This window comes from Typopeltis vanoorti, chromosome 13, assembly GCF_054136105.1.
Source record: "Typopeltis vanoorti isolate ZY-2024b chromosome 13, IOZ_Tvanoo_1.0, whole genome shotgun sequence".
In the NCBI taxonomy this organism is placed as follows: domain Eukaryota; kingdom Metazoa; phylum Arthropoda; class Arachnida; order Uropygi; family Thelyphonidae; genus Typopeltis; species Typopeltis vanoorti.
In genome coordinates, this window is record NC_143561.1 from 73,576,417 (window position 1) to 73,601,083 (window position 24,667).

Here is a 24,667-nt window from a genome sequence, read left to right on the forward strand (position 1 = left end):
CCCTCATTATACTTGGAATTCCCTTCTCCACTTACCCAATTATCACCAGTTCAAGAACTTATACACAAAAATTTTGAAACTTTAGAAGACTGGAAAATAGAGTCACTTTCCTTTTCTTCTAAAGCCATTGTAGTCAAAACCATAATCTTTCCTACTCAGTTGTACATAATAAATATTACATACACTGCAGAAGCTGAAGAAAAACAATTATATTGTAAGTCTGTGAAATTTTTTTGGCCCAAGAAGTTAAAAAGGAATTTCTTCAGTTATCAAAGAAGCATGTAGGATTTGGGCTTCCATTATTAAAATTCTTCAATTTAAGCAACACAACTTCAAAAATCCATAAAATATTGCACACCAATCACACATTTGCAGTTATTTGCATTTGCAATTATAAAGATCCAAAAGCTGAGATTGTTCCTGAATACCACAATACTCTGTGCTTAACTCTATGATGGCTAAAACACTCTGGCATTGACATTCTTTCCATTATAAAAAAAAAGTATAATTTGGTGTAAAGAAATCTGTAATCTCTTTTACTGCAAACTTCCACAGTTGGTTACTGAAAACAACAACTTGTTTCATAACTTATTCAAGTTCCAAGGATACCTTAACAGGAGGGATCTTGCTTGGAGAAGTGCATATGGCTGCCTTACAGTCAATACCATCAAATGGAGGTATTTAACATCGGGGGTGCAATCTGTGACATTTGTTACCGATTGGAAATAGTAAAACATGCATTCTACAGTTGCCTTCTTGTCCTGCATATTTGAAGCAGATTATGTAATGTGTTGGGCATTTCATTACTTATAACAGAACAGGTTTTTTTTTTTTTTTTTTTCAGTACCGACTACATGTCAGCAATGGGAAAAGAATTTTGATTTTTATAATTAATGAATTAAAATACCATAGAAATTTATTTAACTTGGGTATATTATGTATTCAAGATACCAAGTAATTTTATATAAACTTGGTTTTTAATCCTATTTCCTAAGTGAGCAAACAGACAAGTAAGTCAAGTTTGTGCCTGCATGTAGTTCAAGTCTGAGGCAACTCATGGTAGTGCCACTCTAGGCAACTCATGGTAAAGGTGGATTAAGCTCTGATCACTTTCGTTAGTATTTTTCCCTTAATGTAAAGCACATCCCCTTACGGAGATGTATGATGCCATGCATTAAAGGCAATGGTCACCACCCATACTGGTTTCGATCTTTATTGAGGTCTCGTCAGTGTGGCTCGCTAGAGTGGCACTACCATGAGTTCCCTCAGACTTGCACTACGTGCAGGCACAAACTTGACTTACTTGTCTGTTTGCTCACTTGGGAAATAGGATTAAAAACCAAGTTTATATAAAATTACTTGGTATCTTGAATACATAATATACCCAGGTTAAAAAACTTTCTACATCTATCTCTGATCCTGAGATTTTATTTAATAAGGTCAAAGCATCTTGTGGCAACTTGTTTAGGTAAAATTAATAAGCTCTGCATTACTTCAACCTTAGCATTGTCAGGTCTGGCTCCCACTGACGAGACCTCAAAAAGGTTGAAACTGGTGCGGCTCTGGTTCTGATTTCAGAGGCTCTGCTTGGGGGTAGGTTTTTGCCTGTCTTTGAGTGGAACCTCTGCTGAGATTATGGCTCTGTTTGGTGGTGGGGTAAGCTGTTACTGAGTGGAACAATGCTGAGTTGGGCAATCTTCTGGGATCGTCTTATTTTTAGAGCTCGCTTCACCTATACATAGGTCGAAACCGGTATAGGTAGTGACCATCGCCTTTAATGCATAGCATCATACATCTCCGCAAGGAGATGTGCTTTACATTAAGGGAAAAATACTAAGGAAAGTGATCAGATCTTAATCCACCTTTACCACGAGTTGCACTACCATGAGTTGCCTCAGACTTGCACTACATGCAGGCACAAACTTGACTTACTTGTTTGTTTGCTCACTTGGGAAATAGGATTAAAAACCAAGTTAATATAAAATTACTTGGTATCTTGAAGAATTAAAAAACCATTTATTGAAGATTAGAAAGAGACATGGATTTGAAAACCAGCAATATGACATCCAAATGCTTTATGATATTGTATTGTGGAAATTTTATTGTTCAGTGAGATGATTTTTATATTTAGAAAGAAGCATTCTAGGAGATATAAAATTTTTGATAGACCACTCACATTATGCAATAATCACCAGGGGGAGATAAAACTCTATTCTTGCTATGAGAGGTTTTTTAAATAGTTCCATCCTCTTAATTCAATGTTGTCTTATAGTCAATTGCAGGGATGACTGGAGAGCAATCCTAGGTAGAGAAGGCCAACTAAGGCAGTAAACTCAGATAAGGCTAACCACCTAGGTATCAGTCATCTTTGCGCTTTAGTTTCAATTGGTCTTTTGGTTATTCATCTATATGAGATTGGTGAAAACAGAAAACTGATTGCCTTTGTCTATGATAATATAAAAGAGCCGAGGCCTTTTCTCTATCGCTCATACTATCTGTCTGTCTTTTCTTTCTCCTAATACCATCAGGCTGTCTTGCACTCCTATACTAACTAGTCTAGGCTATGATGAGCATCCCTTTACTTTTTCATCTCAAAAACATTGAAAACAGTCTGAGTAGTGATCCTTCTCATGTATAATGTACATGGGACATGTATAATGCCATGCATTATACACGTCTATAAGAATGTATGCTTTGCATTATGGGATACTAAAGCAAGTTGTGTGAAGTCATTAGCCTTTATATGCGAGTTGCCCAGTCGTGAAGTTATTTCACACATAAACTTTGTTCGCTTGCACTTGGATGAATGATTAAACCAAGAATATAATTTCTGGCATCTTTAATTTATTAAAATATAAGGAAGATGAATTACTGAAAATACTGTGGAAATTATCTTCACACAAATTCCCAAAGCTTGTATTCAACAACTATTTTAAAACTTTCTGGGGGAAAAAACAAAAAAAAATGTAATGAAACAACATTTACTGAAATTAATATGGTTTAAACATCATCTTTTTTTTTTGTTGCACTATTCCAATATATGGAAACATGCATGTAGTTATACTCTGCTTTTGTAAACAAGAAATTATGCTAAATTGAGTAAATTCTTATTTTGAGGCTAATTTTTAAAATATCACAAATTTACATTTAGTAGTATTTCAGATGAACTTGCTGTTTGTAAAATGAAGCATTATTATTAATGAATCATTATATCATTGTTACTGTTATTTGTAGAGTGCTAATTTCAATAATAACAATAATTGTTTCTAAACAGTTGAAAATATATTGTAAAAATTATAAGTATCTACTTTTTTGTAATTTCCTATTTCATAATTATGGGCTTTCCACAATGAGTCTTGTGACTCACTGGAGGTCCTGAATTCATAATAATAATAATAATAATTTTCACAGTGTGTATTTCACATTTCAGTCTCCAAAACCTAACTTCATTATACTCATTAAGAAATGAAATTAAATAATTATTCTCTTATCTATATCCATGCTATTTCTTTGCAATTTGATTATTTTAACCACTACTGTCTTTTTTTTCCCTAGGTCACAGCATTCAGTTGTTTAGAGAATAGCAATTAGACAAAATTATTGTATTTTTTTATAAATAAATTACCCGTTATTATCTGTACTGTTGATATAAAATCTTTTTTTTTCTTTGAATATGCCATAAAAATATTTTTTTAAAATTTATTTAGAAGTATAATATCATTCGCATAAAGCAAAGAGCTGAGAAAATCTCCAATTTTGATATCAGGTTTAATACCACTTTCCTTCATAATGTGATCCATATAGATCAGTGGTCGGCAACCTTTTTAATATGAAGGGTGCAATACTGGGGCGCAATGAATTTTGAGGGCGCTGTGTTGCCGACTCCTCCTGATTTAAATAATTAAACTTAAAATTACAATTGGCATGAATGGTTTTGAAATGTCTTTCTATATTACTTTTTCAAAATAACCACACTATTATTGCATAATAAACAAATACATTTGTCATTATGACTGTTAAAGCAAAGCGCCTGCATCTGATCTGATAGATACATGCTAATTGTTAACACGAATATTCTTTTTGTACTCATTTTTAATTTTTTATGGTATTTTATATTCATTCATATGTGACAAAAATATGTTGTAAAAGCGAGGTAAATAAAATAATGTTAAAATTTGAAATCTCATTTTTCTTAAAAACAACTAATCATAGAATTTCTACGCCTGAAATGAGAGAAAAAATGCCTGTGTCATGAGTCCTCCGTGATTTTCAAATTTTATATTGCTCTCTTCATATTAAAAAGGTTGCTGACCTCTGCAAGATATGCTTTACATTTATGGAAAATACTAAGGAAAGAGGTCTGGAGCTTGCTCCACCTTTACTACGAGTTGCCCATAAGGCACTACTTATGCTTGCATCTGCCGAAACTTTCAGTTTCTATATATTCGGCATAAAACTCTTGTAATTTCTATATTCGGCTATGAAATAATGTTGGATTCAATATTCACTTAATTTGTACCATCATGTATTATATTTGCAGTGTTTTTTCTTTATGTCTTCTTGCATTTTAGCACATACTAGTAATGAATGTATCTCTCAGATATACTGCGATCTACGCTGCGAGCTCCAAAGCAGTTTACAATAATTTCTCTGAGGGTGCACTAAAAATTCACCACAGGCGTCATGGTGCCTGCAGGCACTGCGATGCCGACCTCTGATATAGATAATGAATAACAGAGGGATAATGTAAATCCTTGTCTGACACCAGATTTAACATTAAACCATCTCTTCGTATACTTCCTTCAATTCGAACTGCTGAATTACAACTCAAATATAATGGGGCATTATATCAACAAAGTATTGTTGATATAAAGCCCCATTGACACCATATAACTATAACATATTGAATAGCTTCTCTATTGGCACCTTGTCATATGCCTTTTCCAGATCTAAAAAACTTAAAATACAGATCTTTGTTATATTCCCATGCTTTCTCAACTATTTGTCATAAATTGAAGATCTGATCCTGACAGCCTCTATTTGGCCTGAATCCAGCTTGTTCTTTCTTGCATAAATCTTACCAGGAACACTCAGTAGGGAAATACCTCTGCAATTCTCATATTCAGTTTTATTTCCTTTTTTTATATATGGGCACTATGAGAGCTCTACTCCAATAATCGGGAATTTTTCTCTCTGTCCAAGACTTCTGAATTATGTAGTGCAGTCATTGTAAGACTTTTATACCTCCATACTTCAGCATTTCTGGTCGAATATCATCTACTTCTGCTGCTTTCCACATTTCAAGCTTTTGATGGTTTTTTCTACTTCAAGCATGGATGTGTATTCCTGACTGCATGCCTGGTGAGTCTTTTTTACCACTGTGCTATCACTGTTTGTTTCATTTAGTAATTTTTTGAAGTAATTAACCAATACTTCAAGGATATCTTTTTCTCCAGTTTTCATGTCACCTTTATCATTTCTAATTCCTTTTACAACACTCTTTCCTCCATTTCTGAGCTTCTTCAACAACCTCCAAAATATCTTGCCACCTTCTTGATATTTGTTTTCTATGTTCTTACCAAAGTCTTCCCATGACTTTTGCTTAACTACTTTTACACAGTGTGTAGCTTTCTTACGTTTGTCTCCGTATTCTCTAAGAGCACAAGCTGACTTATTTGCCAGGAACTTTTGATATGCTTTCTTCTTTTCCTTCACTGCTTCTTTAACTTCCTGTGTCCACCATGGAGTTCTGAATTTTCCATCCTTACAGACAACCTCACCACATGCCTCTCTGGCTGAATCAATCAGGGTTTTCTTCAAGACTTGCCATTGAATCTCCAAGGTTTGGTTCCTGTTCTCAAACTGTTTCATTTTTTCTTTAATAATCTTTATGTATTTTAGTCTACAGTTCACATCTAAGAGTTGCTCAACTTTTATTCGCTTTAAAATTTTCTTATATGTTCTTCTTTTCAAAATGAAATTCAATTTTATCCTGCTCAAGACTAAATAGTGATCGCTTCCAATTTCAAATCCTCTGTACACTCTGGAGTCCTGCACCAGGGAGAAAACATCACTATCAACAATAACATAGTCAATGAGACTTTTCTTATTCCTTGCCTCTTCTCTCAATATGAATTTGTGCATATTTTTATGTTGGAACATGGTGTTAGTAATAACCAGTCCATGTCCTGAGCAGAAATTCAGCAGGTATTTGCCATTATTATTAGCTTTGCTCTTTTCTCCAAATTTTCCCAAAATATTTTTGTATGTCTGACAATCATTTCCTACTCTGCTATTTAGATCCCCAACAAGGACCAACTTTTCCTTTTTCATTGTGTCAGTTGCTTTCTCTAAAGCCTCAAAAAATTCCTCCACTTTTACCTTAGTAGAACCTTCTGTGGGACCATAGGCACAAATAAGTCTCATTGTCCAGTTCTCCATTCTGATATTTGCCCACATCGCTCTACTTGAGACTGCCTGCTATTCAAGAAGATTAGTGTTGAATACTATGGCTACTTCTTCTTTTCCTTCATTGTCACTGCCTGTATATAACATTTTGTATTTATTGCTCAGAAAGATCTAACCAGTTTTTGTCTTTTTTGTTTCAGTCACCCCTGTTATGTTGATCTGGTACCTATCTAATTCCTCAGTTAGTTCCATTTCTTTGCTATTCAGGCTTCTCATGTTGATAGTACCGATCTTAAACTCTGGTGATGTTGAGTTGGGGTGGGTTTTAAGATTTGTTCTAGTAGCTGACTTTTCACTGTTTGCCCTGGTTCCCTGGCGAAAACAACAGGGACCTTGTTTAACCGGGCGATGCCCCAGCTGGCATGAAATTCTGTCATGTTATACCATCATTTAAAATTTTGGTTTAAGCCAATAAGAATACAATTTGGTCGGCTAAATCCCAAATTGCCAGCCCATCCATGTCCATTCAGTATCCATGTAGATACCTAGTAAGGTGCACCATGAGAAGGTGAAGATTGGACATTAGGTCAGAAGCCCTTGTCGGTTCTCCATATTCTTTTAAAGGCCTCCTCTCAGTTATACAGCTTTGACCCTTAAGCACCACTTCTTTAATCTTCTCATACAATCATTCAAATTTTCTCATAGAATCATTCAAATAAATTTTAATGACAATTTCACTAATTAAAATGCATATATGACTTGAATGTTTTAATTAATCCTTAGGCAAATGGCTAGAGAAGTTAAGTAGCAATAAAGCTCTGATGTTATTACTCAAATATTTTATGGATGGCATGAAGCATTATTCAAGACCATAAGAATTTCGAAAGGATCCTTCCTACTGTAGGATTTCAAATAGAATATACACTCAAAAACCAGAAACCAAATCCAGCTCCCTGCATCGATCAGATGAAAATTGAGATTATTCAACAAGGAGGACAACAACTTCATAAAGCTCTGCTCGAAAGATTTACTTGTACCTAAAAGAAGGAAAAATACCATCAAAATGGAAGACATCAGAAACAATTCTTCTCTTCAAAAAAAGGCAACATAGAAGACATGAGAATTATCATCCTATATGTCTGCTATCACATACATATAAGTTAATGAAAAAAATTATATCAAAGAGAATCAGGAAAGAAAATAATAGTAAAGAACAAGCAGGATTTAAAAAAGATTATTCTACAATAAATCATGTACAAGTAGTCACCCAACTTAGTGAGCAATGCAAAGAATACCAGATCCCTCCCTCTTTGCTTTCTATTTATCACTTTAAAAAAGCCTTTCAGAACATACAGAAATTTTACAGGCTTCACCAGAACAAGGCATCCATCCAGTCTACATTAATCTAATTAAATAAATTAACATTGGTAGCTCTACACAAATAACCCTATAACTATCACCTTAAACCAAGGTGTGTGACACAGAGGATGCCATATCCCCAAACCTTTCTTATGTGTACTCTGGAAAACACTTTAAGGAAAATCGACTTAAAAGGCGGCATAAACATTGATGGAGAGCTGCTCCAAATATTAATGTTTGCAGGTGATATAATATTCACAGCTCGAGATCCTCTGCAACTTAAAACAATGCTTGAAATGCATGATGCCTGAAATGAAATAGGACTAAAAATTCACCCTCTGACAAAACCAAATGGATGAGAAACAAATACTAGCAAACCCACACCATCCAACTAAAAATTTTACCATTGAAAGTGTAGAATCCTATACATACCTTGGTCAAACAATAAACATAGACAATTATATTTCTGAAGAAATATCAAAAAGAAAAGCCAGCAAAGGTTGGTCGATTGGTAGAGCCTCTGTTACTCATGGCTCACGCAAAAAGTTAAGCAAGTTTGAGCACAGCTCAATCATTCGATGCTGTTGGCACACTCTCCCTCGATGAGTCTTTGGACTCCCTGGAGGTGTCAAATAATAATAATAATAATAATAAAAAAGAGCTGCATGGACCTCTTTAAATGTATCAAATCTATAATCACAAATCCTAAGCTAGATATTAGAATAGGAGCTAGCATGTTCAACAGCTGTGTCCTCCCATATAAAGGATGGCCAAAGTCAGCCAGTCAGTCAGCATGTGATGTTCCGTGGTTCGCAGCTGTGGAACCAATTCCACTAGTCACAAACAGCATCCAGAAGATATGATGGAAGGCCATGCTACAACAGCTGTGGGTAACTGATATCTCTGATTATCTGCTCACTGAAATAGAAGTGCTACCACAAATCAGCTATAATATGACCTTGAGTTGGCTACAGGAACATCTGCTTCCACTGTGTGCTGAAGGCTTGTGAAATTGGTCTGTATGCTGACCTCTAGTCCTTACAATAGCTTGCCACTTGAATTCATTGGTTAAATGATGTCTAGTAGCCATATCCAAGAATTTTGTTATCACAAAATATCTTGTTCTCACTCTAGACACAAAATTGAAAACCAAAATGTGTGCTTTTATGCCATGGCTCACTTGCATGTACTTCTGACAACGCTACTCATTAGTATACAATAACCAGACTAGGCATCCCTTTTTACATAATGTACCTGATTTTCATCCCCCCCCCTTTCCACCTGAGTTATCGTGATTTTCTCTTTGTTCCTTAATTTATGTAAACCAGTGTATTCTGTGTCATGATAAATTTGCATGTCAGTTTTCAAGAAAATATATATTTGTTGCTACGCATGGTCTTTCATCACTGATAATAAGTCAATATGCATTTTGAAATCAGGATGTCAATAATCATGCCATTGGTTTAGTGTCTTTATTAATTTACATGATTCGTACATAATTCATGCTGACCAGTCACACTCTCACACCAAAATATCATTTATTATATGCGATTCATTTCTTTCAATATCAGTACTGATTTCTCATTTAGCATGTCAATGGTAATATTTGTATTAACTTTTCATTCTGTGATGTGATATAGTATAGATCTTGAATGAAAGTGTGTATGTATATATATATATATATATATATATATATATATATATATATATATATATATATATATATATATATATATATATACACACACACACTTTCATTCATTCATTAATGAATGAATGTATATTTAATATTCAAAAGCCAACTACCATGATGCCTGAAAAGAAACGTTTTTAAGATATAGCCTATTATTCAAAGCGGTGTGCAGATCAGAATCTTAGCGCTCGCTGCTCTCGCTTGTTAGTAAACAAATAAATGCGTAAGAACCTGCAACGTCACATACTGGCGCTTTGAATGCGAGAGAGGCCGATAATTAGATACATAACTACTTAACAATATTCATTAAAAATTACAAGAATATTTATAAAAAAATAACAATTTTACTTACACATGAGTTTCAGGGAATAAATTTTTGTTTGTAGCAATTTCTGCTGTGTTTTGGCAATCCCTTTGAATACTCCAGCAGTAGTCAGCCATCATGTGAGAATCCCATCTTCCTTGGTACCAATCTTCCATAGTTTTTAAGTCTTGATGAAATCTTTCGCATTGTTCATCGCTTACAGCACCTAAATTCTCAGGAAATCTATCAAGATGACTGTATAGGAAATGAAACTTTATGCTCGTGTTGCAACCTAGGTACTGGAAAATTCCAAGCATTGTTTCCACTAGATCTTTGTAATTGCACGCTTTTTTGTTTCCAAGAAAATTATTCGCAACCATCGTAAATGAAGTCCAGGCCTCTTTCTCAATTTCATTCATAGAGTTGATGAAATTTGGGTCTCTCATTAAAGTTCTAATTTGCGATCCATCAAATACACCGGCTTTAATTTTTTCATAACAAAGGCGTGGAAATTTTTCACATATGTATTGGAAACAGTCACCTTGTAAATCTAAAGCTTTAACATACTGCGTCATAAGACCTAGTTTGATGTGTAGAGGTGGAAAAATGATTTTTTCTCTGTCGATTAAAGGTTGATTTATAACATTCTGTTCTCCAACATTTAAGGATATTCTAAGAGGCCAATGTTTCTGACTCCAGTGTTGGTTTCTAGCTCAACTATCCCAGAAGCATAGAAAACACAGAAACTTTGTATATCCTCTTTGAAAGCCAAGTAAAAAGTTCACCATTTTAAGATCCACACAGATGATCCAGTTATGGTCTGTATATTTTAATAACTTCAGACCCTTTTTAATGTCCTCATATGTTTCCTTTAAGTGGACTGAATAGCCAATAGGAATTGAGCCATATACATTCCCATTGTGTAGTAAGACACACTTGAGACTTCTGCTTGAACTGTTGATAAATAAACCCCACTCATTTGGATGATATTGTACAACACTCATTTCAGTTAGTAAACCTGACACATTGTTACAGTAAACAAACCCACACTCGTGTTTAAAATATTGTACAAGATTACTTTCCCTGCTACGATAAAAAGTTATCTTCGTGTCTTCTGCTCCAGTAAGTTTTTTTCATTTAATCTTGAAGCTAACAATTCCGATGATTCCTTTGATAGGCCCAAATCTCTTACTAAGTCATTCAATTCCGCTTGAGTAAAACGTTGCAGTCCAGAACTAGAAATTAAATTTTCATTGTCTAAATCAACATCCAGGTCTTGCTCCTCAAGAACATCTGGCATATCCCGATCATGCTCGTTCTCAAGTAAAGGAAGTCCTTTATAAATTGGCACGGCTATTTCATTGGAATGAGCAACTGGCCGAATTCTGAGTCAAGATTTGGATACACAATTTTTTTCTTATTCTTCTTATTATAACCAGAAGTCTGAACTAAACAAAAATAGCAATCATCTACGTGATTTTTCGGCTCACGGCAAATCATTGGAATGCCAAAAGCTAATTTTTGGCATTTTCCCTTGCTCCACTGTCATAAATTTTCTACACATGATTTACACACTTTATTTGGAGCCCATGACTTGTCCTGATCTGCAATTTTTACGTCAAAGTATGCAAAGTACACTTTCTTAACGAAATCAGTGATATTTGTCCTTTGACTGTGAACATAAAGCTGCCACAAATGTAGCAGAAGGAATCTACACTATTGACACAATTTCGAGCAGTAGACATGATGTATTTTCTTCACTGCCGACTAATATGCAATTAACAAGACAAAAAAAACCAGAGACTTTAGGCAGTTGTCATCGCCTACTTTTCATCACCTAAATGTATTAGGTCGGTTATCGGCTTCTCTCGCATTCAAAGCGCCAGTGCGTGCCGTTGCAGGTTCTTAACGAAATCATTTATTCGTTTACTAACAAGCGAGAGCGATGAGCACTCCGATTCTGATCTCCACACCGCTTTGAATAATAGGCTATATCTTTGGGAATTTTTCGAATTTCTTGATAAAAAGTTAGGAACAGATTTTTAAAAGTTCATACTTTCAGAAAATAATATTAAAAAATCGATTTTTTTGATCCTCTAAATAGTACTGCCTCCTTAAAACTATCAAAAACTTACAAATTAGCAAAAAGAAAATGCCATAGAGGAAAAACCTGACGTGATAGAGAAAAATGGGTTTGATATTTGAAATCAGCACACCCAAATTAATAAAAAACAAGTGTCAGATCATAATCAGCAGAAAAAAATTTTTTTTTTGTTGGCCAGTGTTATTAATTATTATTATTATTATTATTATTATTATTATTATTTCGGGCAACTCCAGGAGTCCTTAGACTCATCGAGGGAGGCCCTAAACATCATGTCCACACAATTAAGAAACAAATTTATAGTAATTTAGTTTTTATGATCACAAAGTTTCAAATAAATTAAAACTTTTTACCTTCATGCTCTCTAATATTTCAGCACATTCTTTTTTTAGAGTCTTATTATCCATGTTTTGAGCAATTTGAATTCCTCTATATAAAATACAAAATTAATTTTACAACAGAGAGCAAAGATATGCATACATATAAAAAATCAGTGGTTTATGATTTTCCAACATCTTTGAAATAAAAAATAGGAAAAAAAATTGATTATATTATAAACATTATTCTTTAAAATTTAGCTTAAAATATATGAAGAAACAAACATATAGTGAATTATTTAAAATGTAAGTTAGTCATTTGGATTCTGAAAAGTTAATCACTAATTCAGAAATTGTAGCTTCTTATGAGAGGTTCATATACACTTACATAATATTCAGTTAGCATATGATATAGGTATGGATTATTCTGTTTGCAGATTATTTCTGCATTATTCTTTCTTTAATTTTTCAAAGATTTGATTCATAGGATTGCATTCTGAGAGAGGATTAATCTCATGCAATTTATTTGTTAGTGCTTCCTTCTGAGATGACTGCCACTAATTAATTAACTTTTCTCTTATAAACTATTGTAGTCTGTATAGGGGATTAAAAAACAGTATGTGGAGAAAGTATGTGCTCATAGCACACTGTGTCTGCAGTCTCATTTCACTTGATTCAGTGTGGCTAGGTGTCCTACATGACTGAACTTCAAAATCAAGGGTGCTCATTTTATACAATGTAGAACATCATAAAGCACTGGTGTAGATCATATATGGGAAAGGAGATGCACTGTAAAGAGCGCAGCAAGTCTGTATACACTATATGTTTTTGGCAGTGGATTTCTTTTTATAGGTATAAGTGCAAGCTGGATGAAACACCTTGGCAGCATAGTTCCAGCATTCATGTGTAATCTGACTGGAGACAAGAAGGTCAAGAGAAACAGCTCTGCTCTGTGTGAATTAAATAGCTGCTGTCACATAAAAGGTAGACTGATTATGGAATATGCAACTTTCTTAGCTGGAACAACAAGAGAATGCTGATTGGTAGTACAAACCTGCCATGAAGGACCTATCATGGTCAGTGCAGGCAATATTGTCAACACTGATGCCAAGAACCTGCATAATCTCTTTTACTCACATATCAAACAGGTGAATGGTAGTCTGATGTGTTTAACATTAAACTGAATGTTGGGAAAGAAACACTAGTCCACATAGAATGCTTAGGCAAAGACTTCATTTTAAGAGCATAGTAATTAAGACACAACTATTTCTGTTGAGGCACCAGAGCAGGTTCATTTGTTTCACCATAAAGACATTGGTTGGATAATGTGTGAAATGCACTAGTATTCACATACCCTGATGGCAGATAGGATCCAACCATCACAGGGTACTCTTCTTTGAAGATGTGCAGACTTGGAACCAATAATCAAGTTTTGAGAGAACAAGTGCATGATAAAGGCAAAGCAAGGAACATCACTCCATACTCTATTCAGTAGAGGAGAGGATACAAAGGATATTCAATGCTCAAATGCACTTTTCTTTTAGTTGTTAAATGTGTGCAAGAAATGTAAGCTTTCTGTAAAAAACAAGTCTTAAGAACTTAGTTTCTGTTGCTATTGGGATAAAATGTTTCCCATCTTTAACTCTTGTCCTGGGTATAGAAGTGCATTTTTGACAGAAGTGTACACAGTCACTTTTTTTCTGCTGAAACCCATTATTTTGTGCCCAGGAACAGATATGATCAATTGCTAAACAAAATTAAATTTCAATGATCCTCATTTACAAGAATGACAGGAAAATGAAAAGTCACCAACATACATTGTATCACCTACAATGGGAGGAAGTTGTTCAGTGACTGAGTTTACTATCTGACAGCAAAGCATGTGTCACACTGAAGACTAGGGCACTGGATAATGCCTTCTTCTTGGCAACATCTCTAGGATAATGTGTTTCCCACTCTGACTAAGAAAATTCATATAGAGAGAAAGTTTTTAATGAAAACAGGAAGATGCCCACCGAGACTTAGATTATGAAGATATTTTAATATAATATATATCCAGGTTGTGTCATAAGTTTTTTTCCATGTTAAAAAAAACAACTAAAACCAGATGTTGTTCATATTTCAGGAATGCATCTCTTGCACATGTTTCGATATAGTCCAATGTCAATCAATGTCTACAAAAGTCACATTGTGTGTTGTAGAAAATGCTGTAGCTTTCTAAATACTACAGAAAGCTAGCATTAAGCCATTTTCTGCAAAGACAGCCAGTCAGACTTTTTTTGGTTTTGGAAACACAGTGACATATGCCATGAATCTAGAAACTACTTTTTGGTAAGTATTCTGTTGTATAGTAAAAAAAGGGGATCCACAGCATATGGGGATGTTTATTATCTCATAATGGATGCCATCAAGCCTACTGTGACATGAGAGAGAGAGAGAAAATAAAATTACTCTTTTTAGTTACAATGTTAATGAATGGCTGATTATACCATTCTAGCCCATTTGTAGAACGTTGAGCCACTGTTTCTGTTGTTGATCTTTCAATATCAAAATTTCAGGAGGATACAAAACTGATGGTAAGATTCTAGGAAAAGTTTTCTGGATTTTATTTCATACAACTTTCACACTTGTTACATGACTGTTGTAAACAGGTTCCAAAATGTTTTTTTTTTTTTTCTAACACTGACATGTAACATAACATGTTACATGTTAAAATTAAAAAAAAAAATCTTAGTGTGAGAATATTTAAAAGCTATGAGGCTGATATGGTAAGATATCTCTGAAATATTTCCTATGCTCTGCCTTGAATTTTTTTTTGGCTGCATGGCAGTCAGGATTTCACCATGGCTTTGGACAAAGTAGAAATCAAGATAATGTTTTTAGAATTACAGTACTGATTGTATATTGCAATCTGCTACATACATCACTATTTCTTGTAGAGAGGCTTATACGCTGGTTAAACATGATAACTAATAATTAAGGAATTGACAGTGTACACTAGAAATATAAATTAAATAAACTTTAATATATACTTTCCGATATTTAGGCAAACGTCACGCTGCCATCTTCTTGGGAACTTAATACAAAGACACGTGCACACAAGTACTACATAACAGCAAATGAGAACCGAAGCTAGGAAGCTAACGTTTTCCTAAAGTCCTGATGGTGCCCCCTGGCAGGCTAGGGTAGTTCTTGGCCTTTGGGCTGAAGTTCTTCTGATATATGTTTCCCAAATTTGGGGCAGTCCCATGCATCCAAATTTGTTGAGGTTTGGCATGTTCCTAAGGGCTGAGGTTGATTCCATGAATAGTCTTTCATATTTGAACTTGTTGCGGTGTATTACTGTGGCTTTCTTCCATCTTATTCTGTGGCGAGTATACAGAGCGTGGTCTGCAAGCCCAGAGTGACTGTACTGGTGAAATTGGATGTAATCCTTGTGTTCTGAGATTCTGATATTTGTTGTCCTGCCTATTTGGCCAAAGTAGGACAATTTAAAGCTGCAAGGGACCTGGTATACACCAGGTAGGTCTAGGGGAAGTGGTTGGTCTTTAGTGGAGCGGATAAGGGATGCCAATTTTCTGTGTGGTCTGTAACAAGTGGTCAAGTCATGTTTTTTTAAGATTTTGTTGATTTTTTCCGAGGTGCCTCGGACGTAGGGAATGGTGATGGATTTAGAGTAAACTTTTTTGTGAAGGGGGGGGGGGAGGTGGGTTGTGGATAACTGGTTTAAGTATTTTTTGGATTCTTTTGGGGGGGGGGGGGGTAGCCATTGGCTAAGAAAGTGTCACAGATGTGATTTAGTACAGTGGTTAGGGCTTGATCATTTGAACAGATTATTTTTGCCCTGTTGAATAGTGTCTTTTCTAAATCACTTAGGGAAATGAACAACGTAGATTCGAATATAAATTAAATTATACTTTAATAAATATTTCCGATATTTCGGCAACGTCACGTTGCCATTTTCAAAAGGAACTTACAAAAAGGCACGTGCACGCAGGCACTACAACACAGTAACTGAGAATGAAGATATGAAGCTATCGTTCTCCTAGAAGTCCTGATGGTGCCCTCTAGCGGGCTAAGTAGGTGTTCTTGGGTGTTGGGCTGAAAGTCTGCTGATGTATGCCTCCCAAATTTGGGGCAGTCGCATACAACCAAATTTGTTGAGGTTTGGAGAGTTTCTTAGGGCTGAGGCTGATTCCATAAATAGTCTTTTGAATTTATATTTGCTACTATGTATTACTGTAGCTTTCTTCCACCGTATTCTGTGGCGTGTATCCAGGGCATGGTCTGCAAGACCAGAATGGCTGTACTTTTGAAACCAGATGTAGTCCTTGTGTTAGAAATTCTGATATTCGCTGTCCTGCCTGTTTGGCCAAAGTACGACAGTTTACAACTGCAAGGGACCTGGTATACACCAGGTAGGTCTAGGGGAAGTGGTTGGGGTTTGGTGGAGCGGATAAGGGATGCCAATTTTCTGTACGGCCTGTAACAGGAGGTGAAGTCATGTTTTTTTAAAATTTTGGTAATTTTTTCCGAGGTGCCTCGGATGTAGGGAATGGTGATGGATTTAGAGTAATCTTTGTTGTGGAGAGGGACTGTGGTTTGTAGGTTTTCATATTTTTTGGATTTTTTTTTTTTGTGGGGGGGAGGGGGTAGCCATTGGCTGAGAAAGTGTTGAGGATGTGATTTAGTTCAGTGTTTAGGGCCATGTCATTAGAACAGATTAATTTAGCCCTGTTGTATAGTGTTTTCATCACTCCATATTGCTGTGGGGGGGGGGAGGGAATTGTTGGTGAATGTATCTGACTGTATGGTTGGGTTTTCTATAAACTGAGAAAACCAAGATTCCATCAGACTGGCGGGTGACTAGTGTGTCTAGGAAAGGGAGGCTGTTGGAGTTCTTGTAAGTAGGTGTTCTTGGCCCAATGGCCAAGAACACCTACTTAGCCCGCTAGAGGGCACCATCAGGACTTCGAGGAGAACGATAGCTTCATATCTTCATTCTCAGTTACTGTGTTGTAGTGCCTGCGTGCACGTGCCTTTTTGTAAGTTCCTTTTGAAAATGGCAACGTGACGTTGCCGAAATATCGGAAATATTTATTAAAGTATAATTTAATTTATATTCGAATCTACGTTGTTCAATTCCCTAAGTGATTTAGAAATGCATAACCAACGTATAAGCCTGTCTACGAGAATCAACATCATCCACGGAGATACTATTGCACGGAAGCCCCGCCAATATGGTAAAATGAAGTTAAAGCTGTCTAGACAATTAAATCGTCTAACTTTCCTGAAATGCTGCTGGGATAATAAAGTAATCCCGAACTGTGTAAAATTCATGCACCATTTTGTTTCGCAAAAAGCTCTCCGTATATATAACCGCGCTAGCTACGCGTTGCTTCGTGAACAAATCACTGCCGTGCGGTTTCTCTTAGCAGAAATTAACGAAGCTATTTGTGCCTACGAAGATGAACTTTCGTGCACTTTAAATCACGAACTGTGGTCTATTCTACATGACATCTCGTGTACCGCTGCAGACAAAGAATTTGAAAAAATAAGAGGCCGACAGATGAAAAAATTCGAAAAATTAAAAAAGAATTCTACTGTCAATCCAAAACTAGCTATCAACACCGTAATCAACCTTTCTTCAGTCACCCTGAAGCCTGAAGCACTCAACGCACTTTCACATGGCCACAACTTCGCCATTACACCCAGAAATATTACCTAGTGACGATATTATGATCCATATCGAAAGAGAAATCCGCCACCTTACACATCAAATCGCCAACAGTGCAAGACTGGATGTAGCTTGTGTCCTTTCCAAAGCAAGACGACCAAAAACCATCAACATATCCAACAAGGAATTTAAAGCTCTACAGGAAATGAGGAATAATAAAGAATTAGTTATCACCAAAGCGGATAAGGGAAATGCAACTGTAGTACTTAATGAAAAGGACTACAAAGGTAAGCTTAATGCTCTTCTATTAGATCGGGCTACTTACCTCCCTATCAATTACAATCCCACCAACTCACAAATCAGAAAACTTCACAGGCTCCTTAAGAAAGTCACTTCTTGGCCTGTAGAAGTTACCAACAGACTAAAGCCGTTTAACTCTATACCCCCCCCCCACTGTATTTGCGGACTCCCAAAAATACATAAAGAAAATGTGCAATTACATCCCATAGCGGATGGCATTGATTCCCCCCATGTACAAATTAGCTAAACATTTGGCCAAAGAGCTCACACACTATACTGGCAACACACCATCACACATAAAAAACTCAGCCCACTTCAAAGCCAGCATAGAAAAACCTTACACTCCAACATACTGACATAATGGTCAGCTATGACGTCTCCTCCTTATTCACAAATGTCCCACTCACGGAAACTTTAGAGCTAATCCAAGCTAAATTTTCTCCCGATATCTCAGCCCAATTTCAGTTCACAATGAACTCAGGCTATTTCGTTTGGCAGGGAAAATTCTACAAACAAATAGAGGGGACAGCCATTTGTTCACCACTCTCCCCACCCTTGGCCAATTTCTTTATGGAGACCTTTGAAGAAAAAGCCTTAGCCTCTGCCCCACAAAAACCAACCATATGGCTTCGTTACGTTGATGATGTGTTTGCTATTTGGCCACATGGCTCTGAAACACTCCTCTCTTTCCTTACACACTTAAACAACCAACACACCAGAATCAAGCTCACCCTGGAAAAAGAGAAAAACAATAGCCTCCTTTCCTAGACACACTAGTCACCCGCCAGCCTGATGGAACCTTGGTTTTCTCAGTTTATAGAAAACCCACCCATACAGGCAGATACGTTCACCAACAATCCCCCCCCCCACCTCACAACAATATGGAGTGGTGAAAACACTATACAACAGGGCTAAACTAATCTGTTCTAACGACATGGCCCTAAACACTGAACTAAATCACATCCTCAACACTTTCTCAGCCAATGGCTACCCCCTCCCCCAAAAAAAAATTCAAAAAATATGAAAACCTACAAACCACAGACCCCCTCCACAACAAAGATTACTCTAAATCCATCACCATTCCCTACATTCAAGGCACCTCGGAAAAAATTACCAAAATTTTAAAAAACATGACCTCATCTCCTGTTACAGGCCTTACATAAAATTGGCATCCCTTATTCGCTCCACCAAAGACCAACCACTTCCCCTAGACCTACCTGGTGTATACCAGGTCCCTTACAGTTATAAAACGTTGGCCAAACAGGCAGGACAGCGAATATCAGAATTTCTGAACACAAGGACTACATCCGGTTTCACAAGTACAGCCATTCTGGTCTTGCAGACCATGCTCTGGATACACGCCACAGAATATGGTGGAAGAAAGCTACAGTAATACATCGTAGCAAATACAAATTCGAAAAACTATTTACGGAATCAGCCTTAAGAAACTCTCCAAACCGCAACAAATTTGGTTGTATGCGACTGCCCCAAATTTGGGAGGCATACATCAGCAGACCTTCAGCCCAACGGCCAAGAACACCTACTTAGCCCGCTAGAGGGCACCATCAGGACTTCTAGGAGAAACGATAGCTTCATATCTTCATTCTCAGTTACTGTGTTGTAGTGCCTGCGTGCACGTGCCTTTTTGTAAGTTCCTTTTGAAAATGGCAATGTGACGTTGCTGAAATATCGAAAATATTTATTAAAGTATAATTTAATTTATATTTGAATCTACGTTGTTCGATTCTCTAAGTGATTTTGAAATGCATAACCAACATATAAGCCTGTCTACGAGAATAGTGTCTTAATAATTCCATATTGTTGTGAGGGGGGGTGGGTGATGGGATTGTTGGTGAATGTATATGCCTGTATGGGTGGGTTTTCTATAAACTGCGAAAACCAAGGTTTCATCAGGTTGGCGGGTGACTAGTGTGTCTAGGAAGGGGAGGTTATTGTTTTCCTCTTTTTCTAGGGTGAACTTGATTCTAGGGTGTTGGTTGTTTAAATGTGTTAGGAAGGAGAGGAGTGAATCCAGGCAATGTGGCCAAATAGCGAACATATCATCAACATAGTGAAACCATATGGTAGGTTTTTGTGGGGCTGAGTTTAAGCTTTCTCTTCAAAAGTCTCCATAAAGAAGTTGGCCAAAGGTGGGGAAAGTGGTGAATCTATGGCTGTCCCCTCTATCTGTTTATAGAATTTTTCCTGCCAAATGAAATAGCCTGAGTCCATTGTGAACTGAAATAGGGCTGAGATATTGGGAGGAAATTTAGCTTGGATTAGCTCTAAGGTTTCTTTGAGGGGGACATTCATGAATAAGGAGACGTCAAAACTGACCATTATGTCATTATGTTGGAGTGTAAGGTTTTCTATACTGGCTTTGAAGTGGGATGAGTTTTTTATGTGTGATGGTGTGTTGCCAGTATAGTGTGAGAGCGCTTTGGTTAAATGCTTGGCTAGTTTGTAAGTGGGGGAATCAATGCCATCCACTATGGGGCGTAATGGCACATTTTCTTTATGTATTTTTGGGAGCCCATATATGCGGGGGGGTCTAGAGTTATATGGTTTCAGTCTGTTGGTAATCTCCATAGGCCAAGAAGCGACCTTTTTAAGGAGCCTATGGAGTTTTCTAATTTGAGAGTTGGTAGGATTGTATTCAATAGTGAGGTAAGTGGATCAATCTGATAGTAAAGCCTTGAGCTTACCTGTGTAGTCATTAAGATTGAGTACCACAGTGGCATTCCCCTTATCCGCTTTGGTGATCACTATTTCTTTGTTTTTCTTCAATTCTTGTAGTGACTTGTATTCACTAATGGATATGTTGGATTTTGGAAGTTTTGCTTTTGTGAGAACACAGGCTACATCCAATCTAATATTGTTGGCGATGTGGTTTGGAAGGTGGCGAATCCCATGTTCAATTTGGATCATTAATTCCTAGGCTGGTAATTTCTTAGGAGCAATGGCGAAGTTGTGACCACGTGACAGAGCGTTAAGTGCTTCAGGCTTCAAGATAACTGAAGAAAGGTTAACTACAGTGTTGATTTGTAGTTTAGGTTTGGATGCCGAGTTCTTTATTAATTTTTCAAACTTGTTGATATGTCGGCTCCATATTCGTTCATATTCTTTATTAGCCGCCATACACGAGACGTCATGTAGGACTGACCAAAGCTCGTGATTAAGTGTATGTGAAAGCTCATTTTCTAGTGCTAAAATAGCTCTGTTTATGTTGACTAGGGAACCGCGTGTAGTGGTAATTTGCTCCCGAAGTAAAGCCTGGCTGTTATGTAGTACTTGTGTGCACGTGTCTTTGTATTAAGTTCCCAAGAAGATGGCAATGTGACGTTTGCCGAAATATCGGAAAGTATATATTAAAGTTTATTTAATTTATATTTCTAGTGTATGCTGTCAATTCCTTAATTATTAGTTATCATATTACCTACATCACTGTTTCACTGATAGGTGCTGACTATTTCAGTATTAAATTTTATAGGATGGGAGAATGTATTCTAGTCAGCCAAATGAGCAGTGGAAGAAGGGCAGAGGAGCTGATTGTACTATCTGTTGCAGAATATGAGCAAGTAGGCATATGAAATCCCTTCAAGTCCTGCAAGATACTTCATTGTGGCAGAGGGGGGGTGACACTGGATAGAACAACTGAAGCATGTTGGGAGTATACATATATGTGCTTCTTGTAGGTTCATGCTTCATGTGACAGTTGTTCCACTTTATTCAGCTAAATGCTTGCTGACAAAGATAAGAGAGGAAATAGATACCACCTGATCTTAATTACTCACTTAAATTATCAAGTTAAATTGAATATATATTTATATAAAAACTAAATATAAAGCATGCATACACTCAGATATGAAGGATACAGAGTGTCATATTGGTACAGAATACAGATACAGAATACCCAGATACAGAATGTCATGTTGGCTCAGTCATCACCCAGACAAACAAGAACCATGTCATCTTTTGAGGACATGAAGAAAGATGAAAAATGTGCTACTGTTGACAGTGATCTTTCAATCAATATAAAGATATCATCATCATCATCATCATCATCAAATTCCTGCCATGTACCGTCAAGGGGTGTACAGGATATGATAGTACTACATGAAAAAAATTAAATCATTACCAACTTCTTATCTACAATTTTCCTCCAAATCAGTCTGTTACTTGTCAAGACTCCAACATTATCAGATCTTATATTTCAATCGTGTAAGGCACTTTGTACCGTATCAATCCACCTATATCTTGGTCTTCCTCTGGGTCGTTTTGCTGCCAAACTGGCAGAGAACACTTGTTTTGCTAATCTTTCTTCGCCCATTCTGTTTAAGTGACCATACCACCTGAGATTAGCTCTGCTAACGCATTCCTGGATGCTGACAATGTCAAGCTCTCATTTTTAATATGATATTGCCATTGATGCCATCTGTTCACGCCTATAATCTTTCTCAGGATTCTCATATCTGTGGTCTCTAGTCTTTGGTCAAGTGTTTTACTTCTGACCCAGCTCTCAGATCCATAAGTTAAAACTAGTTTGAACATGTATACAGCTAATTTAGTGTTCCAACTAATTTCTCTCTTATTCCATATGAATTTATTCAATTGATTTCCCACCATACAAGCTTTGCTGATTCTGTTGTCTATTTCTATATTTAATTTACCATCTTCGCTAAAAATCGTGCCTAAGTAGCTGAAATGTTTTACTTGTTCCACCGGTTCTCCATTCACAATACAGTGGACATTTTCAATGATTCTGCCTATTTTCATTGTCATTGTCTTTTTATTGCTGACCTTCATACCATATCTATTACAACAGCTATTCAATTTAGTCAGAGAATCTTGCAGACTTGTAGCGGATTTATTTAAAAGTATAACATCATCTGCAAAAAGCAAAGAGCTGACATTAACATCTCCAATTTTGATATCATGTTTAATACCACTTTCCTTCATAATGTGATCCATATAGATAATGAAAATGAATAACAGAGGGGATAATGTACATCCTTGTCTCACACCAGATTTAACATTAAACCATCTTCCTGTACTTCCTTCAATTCTAACTGCTGACTTACAACTCAAATAAAGGCTAAGTATTGCTTGATATAATGCCCCATTGACACCATATAACTTAGCGTATTAAATAGCTTCTCTCTTGGCACCTTGTCATATGCCTTTTCCAAATCGACAAAACTTAAATACAGATCTTTATTATATTCCCATGCTTTCTCGACTATTTGTCGTAAAGTGAAGATCTGATCCTGACAGCCTCTATTTGACCTGAATCCAGCTTGTTCTTCACCAAGCTTTTCTTCCACAATTCTTCTCAACCGTTTCTCAAGTATACTTGCACAGATCTTGCCAGGAACACTCAGTAGGGAAATACCTCTGTAATCTCACATTCAGTTTTATTCTCCTTTTTATATATGGGTACTATGAGAGCTCTACTCCAATCATCGGGAATTCGTCTCTCTGTCCAGGCTTTCTGAACTATGCAGTGCAGCCACTGTAAGACTCTTGTACCACCATACTTCAGCATTTCTGGTTGAATATCATCTACTCCTGCTGCCTTTCCACATTTCAAACCTTTGATGGCTTTTTCTACTTCAAGTATGGATATGTATTTCTGACTGCATGCCTGGTCAGTGTTTTTTACCACTGTGCTGTCATCACTGATTGTTTCATTTAGCAGTTTTTCAAAGTAATTACTCCATACTTCAAGGATATCTTTTTCTCCTGTTTTCATGTCACCTTTATCATCTCTAACTCCTTTTACAGCACTCTTTCCTCCATTCCTAAGCTTCTTCAACAACCTCCAGAATATGTATATTATTTCTGGGAAAACTCCCATGTTACTCCTCTTAATAAACTATTATAATTACGGCTATTTTGCCTGCTTCAGTTTAGGAGTGCCCCTGTTTAAATGTCATTGGCTATTTACTCATGGATTCTTAGGGCATTGTAGATGTAAATTTACCAAAAAGTATATGTAGCATAAGGAAGTGAAATTTACACATACCTTTTTCTGGGTGTTGTGGCTTTTCCTTTTGTTTAGCTAGTTTTACATGGTGTTTAGCATTCTTGCATTTGTCTCTATATTCTCTAAGAGCAAAAGCTGACTTATTTGACAGGAACTTTTGATATGCTTTCTTCTTTTCCTTCACTGCCTCTTTAACTTCCTGTGTCCACCATGGAGTTCTGATTTTTTTATCCTTGCAGACAACCTCACCACATGCCTCTCTGGCAGAATCAATCAATGTTTTCTTCAGAGTTTGCCACTGAATCTCCAAGGTTTGATTCCTGTTCTCAAACTCTTTCATTTTTTCTTCAATAATCGTTGTGTATTTTAGTCTACAGTTCACATTTGAAAGCTGCTCAACTTTTATTCGCTTTAAAACTTTCTTACATAAAATATAAAGATATTTAAATGTGAATTTTGCCTGAGAAACAGATTTATATCAATGTGTTCAACTAAAGATTTTGCAATAAGAACTAGAAC

At 36.3% G+C, this 24,667-nt stretch overlaps 1 protein-coding gene across 5 annotated transcripts in view; it reads right to left on the reverse strand.

Annotated features, from left to right (window-relative positions):
- The window catches only part of Oseg6 (intraflagellar transport protein Oseg6), a 745,559-nt gene that overhangs the window by 239,689 nt on the left and 481,203 nt on the right, over nucleotides 1–24,667 (reverse strand). For all 5 annotated transcript variants that reach the window (XR_016549279.1, XM_090403102.1, XM_090403101.1 and 2 more), the window contains one exon: nucleotides 12,222–12,297. Coding sequence is in view for 4 of the 5 variants with exons in the window: in XM_090403102.1 (XP_090259228.1) it covers nucleotides 12,222–12,297 (76 nt within the window). In the remaining variant the exon portion in view is untranslated. The remainder of the gene's footprint in view (nucleotides 1–12,221; nucleotides 12,298–24,667) is intronic.